General features: G+C 42.2%; 2 protein-coding genes across 6 annotated transcripts in view; one reads left to right on the top strand and one right to left on the bottom strand.

Annotated features, from left to right (window-relative positions):
* Positions 1-1,812, top strand: part of alox12 (arachidonate 12-lipoxygenase) — a 36,701-nt gene extending 34,889 nt beyond the window's left edge. For all 4 annotated transcript variants that reach the window (XM_004080002.5, XM_078936710.1, XM_078936709.1 and 1 more), the window contains one exon: positions 54-1,812. In XM_004080002.5, the coding sequence (XP_004080050.2) occupies positions 54-233 (180 nt within the window). In that variant the 3' untranslated portion in view covers positions 234-1,812. The remainder of the gene's footprint in view (positions 1-53) is intronic.
* Positions 1,813-2,196: 384 nt separating this feature from the next.
* Positions 2,197-14,278, bottom strand: rnaseka (ribonuclease, RNase K a). 2 transcript variants are annotated; one of them, XM_004080004.5, is made up of 5 exons: positions 14,113-14,278; positions 11,267-11,375; positions 4,349-4,431; positions 2,490-2,616; positions 2,197-2,406 (listed from the first exon to the last, which is right to left on the bottom strand). In XM_004080004.5, exons 1-5 carry the CDS (start codon positions 14,133-14,135, stop codon positions 2,389-2,391), a joined length of 360 nt encoding a protein of 119 aa, XP_004080052.1. In that variant the 5' UTR covers positions 14,136-14,278; the 3' UTR covers positions 2,197-2,388. The 2 variants fall into 2 exon arrangements, with proteins under 2 accessions (XP_004080052.1, XP_023822035.1); XM_023966267.2 differs by lacking the exons at positions 11,267-11,375; positions 14,113-14,278 and adding an exon at positions 7,131-7,388.
* Positions 14,279-15,956: the final 1,678 nt, after the last annotated feature.

The following is a 15,956-nucleotide window of genomic DNA, read 5'->3' as shown; positions in this document are numbered from 1 at the left end:
AATGTAAAAAACAAAAAGTTCCTTTTTCTAGCAGCTTCTTGGTTTTTCTGCAGATTCCTTTGGGTCAGTACCCGGAGCAGCACTTCACGGAGAGGCGGGCTCTGGAGATGATTGACAGCTTCAGAAAGGAGCTGAAGAAGATCGAGGAGCAAATCCTGGACCAGAACGCAGGACTGGACCTGCAGTACCTTTTCCTCCTGCCCAGCCGCATTGAAAACAGCATCACCATTTAGGGTGATTGATCTAAGGCCCCCTGCTGGGCCTTTTGATGAACTGCAGTCTGTCCCTTCACTTTATATGGAGAAAACGTTTATTTCAGAAAAAAAACTAAAGAAACATTTATGAAGATAAGTCTACTTAAAAAACTGTTTTAACAAAACTAAATGTTTATTTTTTTCTGTAATGTTGTGTGCCTCTGAAATACATTGTATAATTTTTTACATTGTTTTTAAATTGTTGAATGTGTTTTTTGGTGGTGGTACATGGCAAATTCTGGATCAGTTATGAAAACAAAACATAATTCTGTGGCAAATTAAAAAAAAAAGTCAGGACTTTTTAAAAGTTCATATATTTCTATTGGCTTTTATACTTTCATTGGATTTGAAATGTTTGCATTAATGTGCTGCGGTGTTGGTAAATGTTTGAGAGCCTCTACAGTCTGTTTTCTTTGCAAAGCTCAGACAGTTTTGAGTTTAAGACTCTTTAAAGGCCTGTCATAAAATGACTGTTCAAAGTGCACCCAGTGGAGTTTCTCATTACCATATTGGCATTTTTAGCCAAAATTATAATTATTTTTCTGCAGAGCAACCGTCATTCATTAGAATTTCACCTCTGAGATATGGACGGAACCATCAGCATGGAGCAACCCTGTCCCCGCTTCCCATCATCCTAAGACTGAGAGCTCTCTATTTACATGCTCTCCCACTAGCTTACAGCCCCTCATAAATACAACCCAACATTACTGGGGCAACAAAAATACCGAGCAATCTTGGAGCTTTCCAGCCGTCCAGTTTAGATCCAGATTCCAGCTCAGACGGGGAAAACAAAGACGTTCATGGATCTGTCTGTCTGCAGGTGGATCCATCAGAATGGAGCGGAGCAGGGAGGTTGAGGCCCGCCCAGGATATTTTCTATATAACAAATGCTTTTTTCCCCCAACAGAGTTATTTATTTGTTTGCTCCTGTTTCACAACAATTGTCACACAATTGTTTTTTTTTTTAGCCCTTGTGCTATCCTAGGCACTTTAACATTGGGAGTTGGGTCATCTAGACCCACTAGACAGTGCTCTGAACTTTTTTTCTTCAATGATTTGTGATCTTCACTGGTGTCCATGGATTACATGAAATCCTCTTCACCTTTATGCACCTTTGTCATGGTAGGGAGAACACGTCATGGTCATCTTGACCCCGTAGGATTGCATAAGGGTCACACTGAGGAATGAACGTTTTTTGTCTCGTCTGAGGAGTTTTAGGAATCAGCGCTTCCGTCTCAGGTAAAGCAGGACTCTACCTGGTCCTCATGCTCCCACCTGCAATGTGATAATAACACCTCAGTGTTTGTGACACAACACCTCTGCTCTTTTTCTGATCAGATTTTGGTCTTATTTGAGATGGTACAGACCATCGATGGGAAACTGTGGTCTTGTGAAATCAGAACGTTGAAACTGAATGCTGGTGGTTTTTAACTCAAATTAAAGGGATACATCTAAATGTCTAACTTTCAGCACACTTTGTTTGTATCACATAAGAGTAGCTGCCATTTTATTCTTGACTTCTGAATTTTGCAACTAATTAAATCTAATTAAAGCTCTATTTACTGTTGGTGTTTTCATTTTGGCTAAACATTCAGCCTTTGCTCTCTTTCCTGCAGGGAAAAGCGAAATCGGAGCGCTGTTGGTTAGCAGCTGTCGCACTGAGCGGTCCGTCTCTGGGGAGAACCACACAACTCTGACCCGTCTCTTCCGTGGAAGACGGAAACTGCGTCAACAGTAATCTGTGATTGAATGACAGAAAATCTCTGTTCTGAAACGTTTCTGCTTCATCTGCTCATTCATGGTCGGTTTCCAGCCTGCAGCCTTTCGCTGAAATTTGTCACCTGGCTGTAGAAAAAACCCAAAATGGTAAAAGATTCCCTCCAAATGTGAAACCTTCACTCCAAATTAGAGCTCCTCGCTATAAAAAATAAACGTACTAGAGTTTATGGAAAAAGGTTTATTTCTTTTATGTCTAAAAATCCAAACACAAGTTTTCTTTCTTTGGTGTTAGCTTGTTATTTAAAGACTTCAATGTTCCTATGATCAGAGGTCAGAGTCTCTATCATACATTTCCCCGGTTCCGGTTATTGAAACTGAAGTTCCTCCGCCTGCTAGCGTCTCCTCGGTTGAGGCTCTACTGAACCAGATATTCCTGAAAACCACCAAGAGAACGGGTCAGAATTCCCTTCAACTGGAAGAACGTCAGCCGGCTTCCAGGCAGAGCGGAGGCTTCACCTTTTTCTTGTTGAGCCTCATCTGGCAGCAGGACAGCGCTCCCACCGCCACGTAGACGGCGGCTGCGATGAAGCAGTTGTAGCCCACCTGGTTGTACAGATCGTAGACGCGCTGCGGGGGGTTTGGGCTGCGGAGACACGAAAAAAGACGGAGTTGAATCCAAGAACGCTGAAGGAAGTGCAGGAGACGAGGGCTTTAAAAGGCAATGAGCGTCATCGTGACAGTGACGTCAGAACAAAGTACAGAAAAAAGTACATGAAGTAAATACTGTTTTCCACTGATCCGTGTTAAAGATACATTTTCAGCTGACTCGACACATTTCCTACAGTTTCTGAGTGTTGCGTGATCACATACAGAGCGGAAACTGCGTGCGGCTCCGGAGCGCTTCGCCTCACGTCTGACTGCAGGACTCAGTTTTCAGTTTTAACAATGACGTGCGGTCAGAGCGCTGCTGTGAGCGAGCAAAAAGGCCACCAGTGAGGCGAACCTCGCCAGCAGGGGGCAGACGTGAGCTGACAACGGCTTTGTAGCTACACCGGTGCCGTAGAAACAGAACAGACCAGCCCTTGTGCTATCCTGTGGGGTCCAGATGACCCCACCCTTACATTGACGTGTTCTCCCTACCATGACAAAGGTGGAAAGATTTCATGTAATCCATGGACACCAGTGAAGATCACAAATCATTGAAAATAAAGGTTTAGCGCACTGTCTTTACGTGCCACGTAAACATGGGGTCATCTGGACCCTCAAGATAGCGCAACAACTGAGGACATCTTTCTCCATTGAGAGGGAGAGACTCATTAAACTAAAGGAAAATAAGGAAGACTTTGAAATGGATCATTGAGCTTTTTGAGGACAAGGATCGGCAGATGGACTCCAAAAGTGAGGCCAAACTTTGTTTTCAAAGAAATGTTTTTTAAAATAACATGGGAGTAAGTGGATAAAAATGGAAATATTTGAAAACTACATTTTAGGCCTAAAATAATTATTTTTACTATCATTTGATTACACTGATTAAAGCACCAGACTTTGTACCAGAAATAGTTAGAGGGTCAAAATGAAACGTGTGCTGAACACATATATGTATACTTTAATTTGTTTACAGTATATATGAATAATTTATACACAGGAAGAGTGTTTTATCCATGTCTATAAAAGACATTCTCTGTAAGACGTATATGTTCTTGTGTGTATCTTAGATGGCGTTTCCTGCTGTTGGATGAATCCTGAAATATTCAGTTCTTGCTATCGTAAATCTGACTGCAGAGGAGGCGGTGCCTCACCAACCATCAATCTCACCGCACGCCACTGCACTGTAACGTCCATCACGTTCATCTGAACAAGGAACTTTTCGCTCTTAGGTCACCTCCATCACTTATGGAGAGAAACGAGGACTGCATGGCGACCAAACTTCCATTGTTACTTGATTTATTTATTGATTGATTGATTGATTTATGGGTTTGAGTTGCAAGTTTTTATCCAATTTGATGCAAACCAGCAGTAAAGGTTGCAAAAGTGACTCATGTTACAAGCCTTCACATTGAAGAAACATCTCTACAGTCTGGTTTTAAGAACATTATCAGTATTTATTCATGTTTTACCATTCCATTTGACCTCAACAAAACCTAAACAAGGTCAGATTCAGATTAAATAAAGGTCAAACTTTCATTCAGCTTGGTGGATTCTCTTTAAGCCTAATATACCGAATATTAGTAGTAATTCATGAAAACCCATGATGTCTTTATAGTAATAGACTACTTTGACATGAATGAGTTAAGAACCAAATCCCGGTACGACTTTCTTTGAGGGATTCTGCCCCCCCAGCGTGAACACGCAGACAAGGAGGGGGGAGGTCTTACTCTGGAAACAGATCTTCTTTCTGCAGGGGAAGATCTTCTATCAGGCCTGCCGAGTGAGTGATGAAGAAGATGCCCAGCAAAGCCTGAAAAGGGAGACAAATTCATTAGATGAGGTCAAAGATAAAAGCCTTGGAAAGCAAACAAAATACCAAATATACTCGTTTTATGACAGGCTTAACGGTTGTTTAATGATAAGTATGTTTTATGTCAAATTAAATGATAAAAATTTAGGTTCTTTCACGAAAAGGAACTTTCTTCTAATTTAAACACTAAAATATTACGTTTTCATTTTTAGGAGTTTGTCCCACTAAGATTTCTGTTTTTTGTTTGTGTTAAAAAAAAAAAAGATAATGAAGATGCCAGCTGTCTACAACTGTCCTTTTATCATTGGAGGTTGAAATTTTCTACTTGAATGCATCCGTAGGTCAGATTAACTTTACTCAGGTCAATCAAATCGGAAATAAAAAAAAACAAATGCATCCAGATTATCATTAGAATCTCTGGACAGATATTCTGCCGACTGGTGAAACAAAGCTTTTGAAAACTGTACTTACTTAAGAATCAGGGCCTGGACGCTTTGCTATTGTTATGGACAAATTTAATTCCAAAGGAAAAGTTTCTGTTTAGGCGCATTTGAGCTCAGAAGCAAAAACTGATGCAAACATTCCTACAAGTCCAAGTCAAACCAAAATTAAAGGATTATTACTACAAACACTCGAGTTTGCTTAGATTCCTTTCTTATTTTTACACAAAAGTCTCATTGAACTTTAAAATAAAACTAAATTGTTGTTAGTTTGTTTTTCTGAAAAACATTAAAAATTGATCTGAAATATTTGTGTAGAACAAATTTGAGAATAATAAAGTTTTTTTTTTTTTTTTTTTTTTTTTTTAACTTGTCCTGTCCAACAGCTGGGCAGACAGATGAGAGCTGAGGGCCTCTTGTGTTGGACATATTTTACTTTAACAAGAGGGGTTATTAATCTTCAGACAAACCAAAGGTATGTCTGGATAAACCCCTTTTGTAATTGAGGCCAAACTTTATTAATTTCAAACATGTCTGAAAATCTTTGGTGTTGGACCGGACGGAAAAGGAAAGAGGGGAAAAAGAGAGAGGGACGTTAGAGAGGAGGGGGGGGGGGTAGGAGGGTGATAATAGGAGGGGAAGGGGGATAAGACCATGAAGCAGCATAAAGCAACAAGTTTACTGGTTGTCAATCATTATGGTAAGGTTCAAATGTAGTACAAAAAGGGCGGGGCCCGTCCACACACACACTCAAATGTTATCAACACACCTGCTAGCTGCAAAAATGTCCACCTGTCGACATGTACACAAAACAGATAGTGTTCACACGCATACTTATGCCTTAAAACCAACTAGTGTGAAATCTTTCATTCATTCAATCATGCAAACTGTTAGTGCAAAGGTGAGCTAACACCTGTGCTCAGGTGAGTGTTTATGTTCTTCTAAAATGGATGGTGGAACGTGAAAAGACGGAGGGAGAGTGCCCAGCCATCCCCACCCCAAAACCCCCACCGCAGCAGCAGCGGCAGCCGGAATCCCCCCAACGCCACACGGGAACCGGCAGGGAACAACCGCCGCCCGGGCGACCAAGCCCGCCACCCAGGCCAGGGCCAGCAGGACCGCCGCAAGGCCCCCAGAGCCAGAGAGCAGGGAGGCACGGGGGGAAAGAGAGCGCCGCCCCAGCCCAACCAGGAGAGCAGCTCCCCCGCCGCGCCGGGAGAGCCCAACGCAGGGCCCCACCGGAGAAGGACGCCCACAGCCCCAGACGAGCACCCCACCACCACCCAGGTACGAGCCAGGACCCCCCAAGGGAGACCCGCTCCGCACTCCAGGCAGCCATCCGCCCGGCCCACGGTTGGTCCAGGGAGGAGCAAGGCAGGGGCCCGCCGCCCCCGCCCAGGAGGGGGGAACCCCGGGGAAAAAAAGAGGGCCCACAAGGGGTGTTGTAAATATGGCCCGACAAGGCTCGGCCACAGTTGGAAATTTGGCGGGGCCCAGCGCTCAGGAGCAGGGATCAGAACCCACCCCCCAGGGACACGAACACCCCCGGCTCAGATGTAATGTGAGTTTGAGAATAATAATTAAAACGACTTAATGATTATTTCGGCAAAATCTGCTAAATGGTTTCCCACTTACACTAAAATGTAAAAACAAAAACATCTGTCCTGTAATGAATAGAGTATTGTTTTTGGCAGCATATCATCGATTTAACTTGTCTTTGTCTAAAGAAGAAACTCCAGACTTCTTGGTGTGTCACGTGTTCCTAAAATCCTACGAACCCTGGAACCCTTTGGCTATAAAGTTACACCATGACTTTTGCCGAGTTATTTAATATACCCAATCAAAAGTAAATACTTATCAAAGCACGATATTACAGTGGTTTTCTTTTATTTTCAACTGTGGTATGTGTAACAAAAAAGAAAAACCTAAAAAAAATAAAAAAATTTGCTCAAAACTTAGGAATTAGAGATCAAAAAGTTCCTATAAAACAATCACATGAAACTGGACATCTGGTCTTTGGTCCAAGGACATGTAAGACTTCCCTGTTGACTGGGAGGTTTTGCTCGGGTGAGAATCACTAAGGTTTAACTCTTCATCCTCTGTGTCGCGTGCCCAAAGTGGGTTTGTCACGTGACTTGACCCACAGACCCGTGGATATCCGAAATTACTCTGTCCATCAGGAATAACTCCGTTTTAACGTGTGGTTTAAAGACTTCACACCGGAATGACGTCACAGACCCCTCCAGAAGACAAACTCACCAGCATGATCACCCCCCACGTGCTCATAACGATCCCGCACGCGGCCAGTTTGGGTCCGCAGTAGAGCACGCGCATTGTCGAGCGGATTTGAGTTCCGTTAGAACACCGAGATCTGAGCTTCGGCGAGACTTTTACAGGTGCAGTCAGCTGAGCGCACGCGGCCCGGAAATATCCAATGATTAACGTGAAACGGATCAGGTGCTGCAGTTGCCTGAGGCGCCTGAACGCAGCACGTTGTCTGCTTCGGCGTCTGAGGGAAACTGCAGCACCAGCTTTTCCGTTTTTGAGGATTTCATCACATTAAGAGGAAGAACAGAGATGAACCCAAGCTGTTCTCCTCCAATCAGAGGACAGCTGAGTTTATTTAACTCTACCTTTCCTTCTTCCACATCTGTCCTCAGGACGTTAAACCAAAAGTTGTTCTTTAAAAGATTTCAGATGCAGAGGAAACACAGAAGACTGACAGATGATGTCCTGTGACTTATAGGTAACACATTCATCATTTATCAAAAACAATGTTCCTTAAAGAATGTTTGTATGGTTTACTTTTTGACATGAAGTATCAGTACCCTTCTGAAACCAACCACCAGTGGTCATTTTAGGAACTGCAACGTTTAATCCTTCCAGATGGGCTTTAAGAGAAGGAATTGTGTTTGGGGACTTGGCCAGAACAAATGGAGTTAGCTTGTATTTTTGTTGCTAAAAGTTGTTTTATTCTTCAAATTTTCATCAAAAAGTACATATTTCATCCACTGTGGATTTTTTTCCTGATCATTTAAAAAAACCCAAAGTTAGGAAGTTGTAGACAACAAACCAAAAATGGGTTAGAGTTTTCCAAATATTAACAAGGCACTAAAACACAACTTCAGTATGAGGAGATATTTTAAAGATGTCTCCCAAAAATGTCATTTGGAAGGAATTCATCTGAAGCTGCAGGAAAGATGGGAATGCAGGTTCATGGAGACAGCAGTACGTTGGCTCTGCACTAAACACACAACAGTTGAGGAGGTTTATCATTCATTTCAACTGAAACACACCAAAACATCTTTGGTCATTCCACCAAAACAGTGCAATGAGCCTTTTTCATTCCAATAAATTCAGTAATATACACTTTTACTCAAATCAACTGCAGGATAAGAGAGAAATAGCTGGTAAAGATCCTGGCTGAAGCTGATGCCACAGCATAAAACAAGTCCTGTTCCTACAAGAATCAGAGCTTTGGCCTGGAGGAAAGCCACTACTTTAAATCCAGCAGGAAAAGCCTGACAACTGTGTGGGTTTCCAACTGCATTTGAGGAGAGATGTCAAGGTGTTGTGTTCCTAAAATAGGTTTGAGTTGGAGAAAAACGTTTGCTTCCTTATAAACGAATGGAACAATAAATGTTGCAGACCTTTTAAGTTTGATCTAAAGGTTAAATAAGCCAAACTTTCCTTCAGTAGTGAGGTCGTGGGCTGCAGTCATGACCTGTGCTGGCTTCTTCAAGCCAGCAGGTGTCCCTGTTGAGCTCAGAAACATTTGGTGAAGCCAAAGGCAGAGTTGAGTTTCCTTTGTCCTGCTGCAGACTGGCGGTAAACCAGCAGGAAAACCATCAAACTTACGAGCAGAGGCCGGACGTTTCACCCCCGGGTCAGTCTGACCAGATAGAATATCCCCGAAAACCTGTCGCACGTTGATTGTCCAGCGAGTGTTATGGATTTTTATTTAGTTCCTTTCTATTCTAATCTAATCTATTCTAAAAAAAAAAATAGATGGATGTTTGTTAACTGTGCTGCATTCAGGGTAGAGGATTATTTGCGATTCATATTTGAAGAAACTTCCTAAGAAAATGTTCATTTATAGTCATGTGGAGATCTGAAAACATTTGTTTTTTCTTTACCAAACACAGTTTGTCTTTGTATTAAAGAATAAAACTGCTGGAATGATGAACCTTGTTGAGGAAAAATAGTTGCTTTTTCTGCTCTCCTGCTGTTTTGAAGTGACCTTCCTCTGCAGAGGTCCCAGCTGCTTTTCTGAAGCACAGCCGAGTTCAGAAGAAGTTTACAGAATTGGCACGGCTGGCGATTGGGCTGAGCAAACGCAGAAGGCCGTTTGATAGAATGGATGTATCAAAATCCCAGCCTCTCTCCACTGCTGGCTGTATCAGCTAGTGACAGCTTCAGGCGGAGTGGTGATGGAAGTGTGGCGTCACACTCCTGCAAGAAATACATCTGAGAGAAACCGTTTTTCAGCTACAGCATCTTTATTACCAAACGGGAGAGACATGCGAAGCTTGGTTCCTACGGTGCCGTCGGGTATCGGCAGTGTTGATCGGAGGCCAAGGCCATCGGAGGCCAAGGCCATCGGAGGCCTAGGCCATCGGAGGCCTAGGCCATCGGAGGCCAAGCCCATCGGAGGCCAAGGCCATCGGAGGCCAAGGCCATCGGAGGCCAAGGCCATCGGAGGCCAAGGCCATCGGAGGCCAAGGCCATCGGAGGCCTAGGCCATCGGAGGCCAAGGCCATCGGAGGCCAAGGCCATCAGAGGGAGGTGTTGCGGTGAGACTGTCGGACAGGAGCAGCACGCGTCATGCTGGCAGTCCAGGGAAATCGTACCAGTAATGACGTGCTGCTTCAGCCCCACATCCCGAAGCGGTTCAACGTGAACACTTTCCCACGTAGAAACAACAAAAACAAAGAAAATCTTACTAAACAGAATTGCACAAAAACTAATAGCTTTTTTCCCCCCCATCTTAAACATCCAAATCAATGCAGTTGGACAGAATAAACTGTAATTTTTCTGCATTGACATTTTTTCTACAACAGGTTAACTTTGCAGCCCTCCTCTCAATCCAGTCCAATGTGAAGCAGTTTGAAGTTTCTTGTCGACTGTAGAGACGTCCGTTGAATTGTCTCCTCTAGAACCAATCGGGTCACGAGCAGCAGAAAGGCCGGACCCTCAGAGCAATCCTCCTCATCAGGATAAAGTCGATGGGCCGAAGGCTCCAGAGCTCACAGAGGCAGCACATCATGATTTGTAATGATCACACCTGCAAAACATGATGTGCTGCTAGAGCGCCCCCTGGACATGCAGGGCCCGTCACCCTCAGCGGCTGCTTTCAAGAATAACGGATGACAAACCCAGAAGAAATGCAATTGGGTTGAATCGATTGTGATGATGCGTTTGTGCAGACGGGCTTGATGTAAAACATACATGGATACGAGGAAACAGTGTGCATTTGTAGGTTCTATAGTTTATAAGTGAAAACATGAAGAACACTAACAAATTCTTCAAGTTCTGACCTTAAGGTAGGATGGTGAAGATTAGTTGTGTACTATTTGGATCTGAACTTTCATTTTGAATCACCAAAATGTATAAAAGCTCCTCCCCCTGTCAATTACAGTCATAAAGAAGGTGTTTGAACCAGCATGACTGAGACGTACTATTTAACCCATTTAAAGGCATTCCACCAAACACAGGGGGGGCGGTTGATTTTCTTCACCCTCACTGATCCCCAACAACACCAAGGTAGCCATCCTTTGACCTGCTGATCAGCGTGGGTTCAATTATTCTGACTTGCTTCAGTGAAATAACTCCTAAAAGGCTAAAGACTTGAAAGCAGCCAGTCTCATGGAAAGCCTTTGTTTCAGTTATGATCAGAGAGGAGGCCATGTTACATTTAATCAGAAAAGAAGGATTGATATTCTTCTTTGGTTGTCATCCATAGATTATCTCTCAAAACTAAACTCTGGTTAGAAACACCACTACAAGACCTTCAAAACATTTAAATCAAAGAAAATCAACAAATCAAATTTCTGAAGAGTGACTGACGGCCAACAGTGATAACGGTTTTCTTTAGGGTGGGTTTATATTGATCTTTGGGGGAGGGGGGCAAAACAAAAATGTCAGTAGATGAAAACTTGTTTTTTTATTAACAATATAAAGAAATGTATCCGATATGAAACCAGATCAAATGAAAGAAAACATTAAAATCCATCAATGCTAAGAACAAATGTGTTCATAAAATTTGATTCTTCTCTTTGACAACAGGTTCAACCAGCTGTCAAACAAACATTTATCATAAAACCAGGAGATGTTTTCAGAGGACTGCAGTCAGGATGGAACTGGTTCACTGCACCTTGAAAAGAAAAGCTTTTTACCTGCAGATCTTGGTAGTTCAGACTCTGAAACAGGAGAACCTGAGCGAGCCTGCATTGGTTTCGCTGATCCACGTTCAGCTCAAAGTTTTGCTGTTCTTCTCCGCAGAGGCTGGAGGGAGATGAAGATGGATCTACATGGTTGAACTGAAGACAACCCTCCTCTAGCAACAACTAAGACATCTGTGGAAAACAGGGACAACAACAGAACTGCATCCAAACGTTTGAATCTCTGCTCTTGGAACGAGTCATTTAGGCCACATTCCTTCTAAAAGGAACCATGTTTATCTAAATATCAAATAATTTGAATAAACATTTTAAAAGGGAAGATTATATTTGCATTACCATGTTACTCTGTCCTGGACTTGGTCTTTATTTTTTATGAAAAGGCTAAATTATAAAGTGGTCGAAAAAGTATTCATCAGTAACTGATTCTGCAAGTTGTTTCACTTAAAAAATGAATTTGGTTTGCTCCATTGATCACAGAAACCCTTCAACTGTGAGAAACAAAATGTAAAAAAAAATCTAGGATATCAAATTCTTTGCTTTGATAATAGTGCAGAAAACGAGGATTTACCTCCTTGAAATCAACAATAATTTTGTCTCCCACTGGCTGCATTTCTATCACACACATGTGCAACACTAAGGCAATTCTAGAAAATGTCAAAAGAACACCATTTTAAAATCACATTGTTTCCATTAAATCATAATTATGCGAGTAAACAAATCATGCAATAAGTCACTAAAAACATGGTGACAGATGTAAACAATACTTTGGCTGTGTCCGAATTCCCACCCTAACCCTTAGATAGTGCACTATATAGTGCGTTCCTCATTTTTTGGTGCTCTCCGGATCTACAATTCCCTAATCGAGTGCCCTAGAAGCTTCCCAGAAGTCCCTGCTAAAAACCAGTGTGCATAGATGCTAATATAATAATATAGACCACAATGCATTGCATCAGAAATAGTTTTGCCCAAAAAAGGTATTTAAATGTATTTTTCTATTAAATCAACAAAGTTTTTATTTTCAGAAGACAGCAGACTCATTAATAATCGTTGCAAAATGCGCATATTAATTAGATTTTAACTTTGTGAAATCGATGATGTAAAATGACGTCATATCCAGCGTTAAAAAAAAAAAAAGGTAGTGAGCAGGGTGTCCGGATTGCTTTTAAAATTCAGGGCACTACATGGTGAAGTATCATTGTGTTTTGTTAGTCAAGGGGTTAGGGTGGGAATTCGGTCACAACCTTTCATTAACACCAGATTCATTCCAATTTCTGCCACGGCGCTAGCGCTCATCATCATCTGTCAAAGGAGACGTCAGCATCTAATTCAGGCCACGGTGCAGAGAGCTCCTTGCATGTGGGAGCGGCTACGGATAAAGCCATTTTGGTAAATGATGGTTGGGGATTTTTCAGAGAAGCTGTGGATCCAACAATTCCACATGAAGAACTCAACTTTTGACGAGCTTTGTGATGCTGTGGGACCTCTGGTGGCGCCCGCTGTGCAGCGCCCAAGGCAGCCAGTTCCCTACCAAGAAGCACGTTGCCATCCGTTGTTGGTCATGTGACTTATTTAATTTTTAAAATAAGTGTTTCCATTGCGGTTTTGCGAGCTATGTCAATTTCAATACGCCTCAAAAACCACCTCCTCCAAGTGCAATTTTCTTTCGATACAAGTTTTAAGATACAAGATATAAGTTTTTTTTCCGAATTTTCGTGTTTCCATTAGGCGAATTTATTACCGCAAACCCAATTTGCGAAATTTCATAATCAATGGAAATCCAGCTACAAATGAGTTCATTCTTGAAGAAGCTCTTCTATCCTCCACTGTATTAATGTCACTTGTTTGAACTGGCTGTATATAAAACATACCATACCATACCTTTTTCTCTTGTAAAATCGTTCCCAGTGTTTTTTAAAATATTGATAATGCAGTTTATATCCAAAATAAGAAAAAAAAATCCTGTCATTTTTTTGAGACATTATTTCTGCACATTGGCAGAATCTCATTAGAAATGTGCCTCTGATTGTGGGCGTGGAGTTGGTCCCAGTAATTTCCCATCAACCACTTGTTTACATTCTCTCCCATTAGCTTCTCAAATCAAATCAAACTTCATTTCTATTGCATTTTTCGAACTCCTGCAACCTAAAGTGCTTCACACAAAAACAATCATATTTTGAAAAAGAAAAGACAAACATTAAACTAATATTTTGCCTAAAACCAATACCTTAAGTCTATTTACAGTTGGTAAATAGACATGGTGTCAGTGTGCGGCAAAAAACTCCAAAGTAAATTGATGCAGTTGTGCTAAAATGCTCTCCAATCCCTTAGTTAAGAAACTTTAAAGAAAAAAGGCCAACGTGCAGAGAGTTATGAGCTGCAGAACTGTCTGAGCTGACGTCATATAGTGAAATGAGACGAGAGAAAAAAATGAGCAGTTCGCAACGAAGGGCAGAATGAAGGAGGAAAAGGAAGAGGTGGGGGCTGGAGGCAATGGGCGTCCAACTACGCAAGCAGCTTGGTGGGCTGGGGTGTCTTCTGGAGGGGAGGGGGGGGGGGGTCCTCGGTGGGAGTGTCCGACTCCTCGCTGCGCTGAGCTGTCAAACTGTGTGCGCGCGTGCCGTGAGCCCGAGCTTTCGGATTCAAAACGGACCCCAGTCAGTCAGTGAGGGTTTGGCTCAGCGGTCCCACTTTAGAACCGCAGAAGCTTCCACGGAGGTTACACGCTACCACGAACGCAGACTCACAAACCCCACCTCCTCCTTAAGTCTGCACAAACACTACATTTTAACCTGAAACAACGACTAACAAGGTATTTAAAAAAAAAAAAACGTATTCCTTACCTTCCTTTTACGATGGTCAACATTAACAGCAGTGTTTAAACAGACATGAAGCGGCGGCACCGCTTCAAAGAAAAAAGCTGAACTGCGCTGTTTAGACCCTCGTTCTTCGTCGGCTGACGGTTTGAATGTGGCGCCAACCGCCGCCTCCTCTGCTCCGCGCGCAGCCGTCACGCGCACACACAAAAAAAATTGTAAAAAAATCCAAACGACTGCGCAACGATTTTCTGTCCGACGCAAAATGTTCTCTAGAACAGCAGCAACCTTCCAATGCCTTTAGTTTGTATCAGATCGGCTCCTGAGATTTTTATTTAATTTTGGAAAAAAAATATCAACTTGAGTCGGAGCTGCGCTTGGCCGCGGTGCAGGACGGGAGATTGGGCGAGCGGTTAAGTTTTGAATTTCGAGAGGAGGGGGGCTCTTTAACCCAACATGGATTTCAAAAATCTGAGTTTTGCTTTGAGAAAAGTAGTCACAATTTTGATCTTTTCTTTTCAAAACAGCCAAACTATTAACTCATTACAAGAAATATTTTTTTTAAAAGAATACACATACTCTAACTCTAATTCTAACCAAATGAAGTATAAAAGTGATTGGCCAAAGAGTGTTAAAATGGAAGAAATAGAAAATATCTAGGTGAGCTACTGTCACCAAACCTTGTGTACAGACTAATCATGACCTTATTGTCATACTAAAATAAAGAATATGTCAATATCCTAGGTCTGTTCTCTGCAGACACAGCCAAACTCAGTGAATGTAACCCCCCAATTCAACCCCTTAATGCTTAGTGTCAAGCAGGGAGGCGTTAGGTCCCATTTTCATCGTCTTTGGTAATACTCGGCTGGGGTTTGAACCCATGACCTTCCAGTCACAGGGTGGACACTCTCACCACAAGGCCACTGAGCTTAGATATATGCCAATGTGGGTAACATCTAGCAGTGTTAAACTGTTTTTTAACCGTCAGGAGTTTGCTTAGTCACAGTAGCATTTGTATTTGTGGTATTGGTCTGTTTTAGAGTTACTGTGAATGCAGTTAAGTCTTAAAGACGGACAAAATCACTGACTGTTGCACCTTATTTACCACAAATATAAGGTGAAAAAAGACTGTGAGCCTTATGATCTGGTGCGGAAATACGCTAAGCAAAGAAAAACATTTGCCTTAAGAAAGAGTGGTGAAGAAGTTAAAACATTGCACTAATGCTGCACGATTTACTCATCATAAAGAGACTAGAAATACAAAGCTTTCCAGCTTTGTTATTTGTGGCAATAAAAACTACAAATAAGAATTTGCAATGTATCAAACTGTGTTTCTTCAGAAGCTCAGCTAGTGAGCTCTACATCATTTTCCTCCACAGATTGTCTGATATTTGTTATAGCCTCGTCAAGTGTTGAAGCATCTTAACTAGATGTGTTGGAAAACAAAGTCCTAAATGAATATACTAGATTCTAAAGATACAACAATGCTCTTTCACCACGATTCAGTACATACTTAGATTTGTGGATCGCAGTAATGTTTTAGTAAAATATATAATGTTTACCTTCCGGCATATCCCCTCAAGGGTTGCTAAAGCGAATTAGCAGTCACTGATTCGTACAGGTGGTTCTGCAGAGAGTTTTTCGGCAGAAGCCCTTCTTGACGCAACTCTGTTTTTTATTTGGGCAAGGGACAGGCACAGGGGCACCCAGACCCAGGCACCCTTGTGGCTATATAGTCAGGAAATAGCGTGAAGGGTCTTGTCGAAGGACCCACGCTGGACTTAGCTCATCACGCCTTCTGGGAATATGAACTCTGGTATCCCATGCACCAGTCCCGCACGCAGCCAACTGAGCCTTATTTCAGTTCATAT

This window comes from Oryzias latipes, chromosome 18, assembly GCF_053564925.1.
Source record: "Oryzias latipes strain Hd-rR chromosome 18, Olatipes_Hd-rR_3.1".
Classification (NCBI taxonomy): Eukaryota; Metazoa; Chordata; class Actinopteri; order Beloniformes; family Adrianichthyidae; genus Oryzias; species Oryzias latipes.
This window is presented reverse-complemented; position numbering and strand designations above follow the sequence as displayed.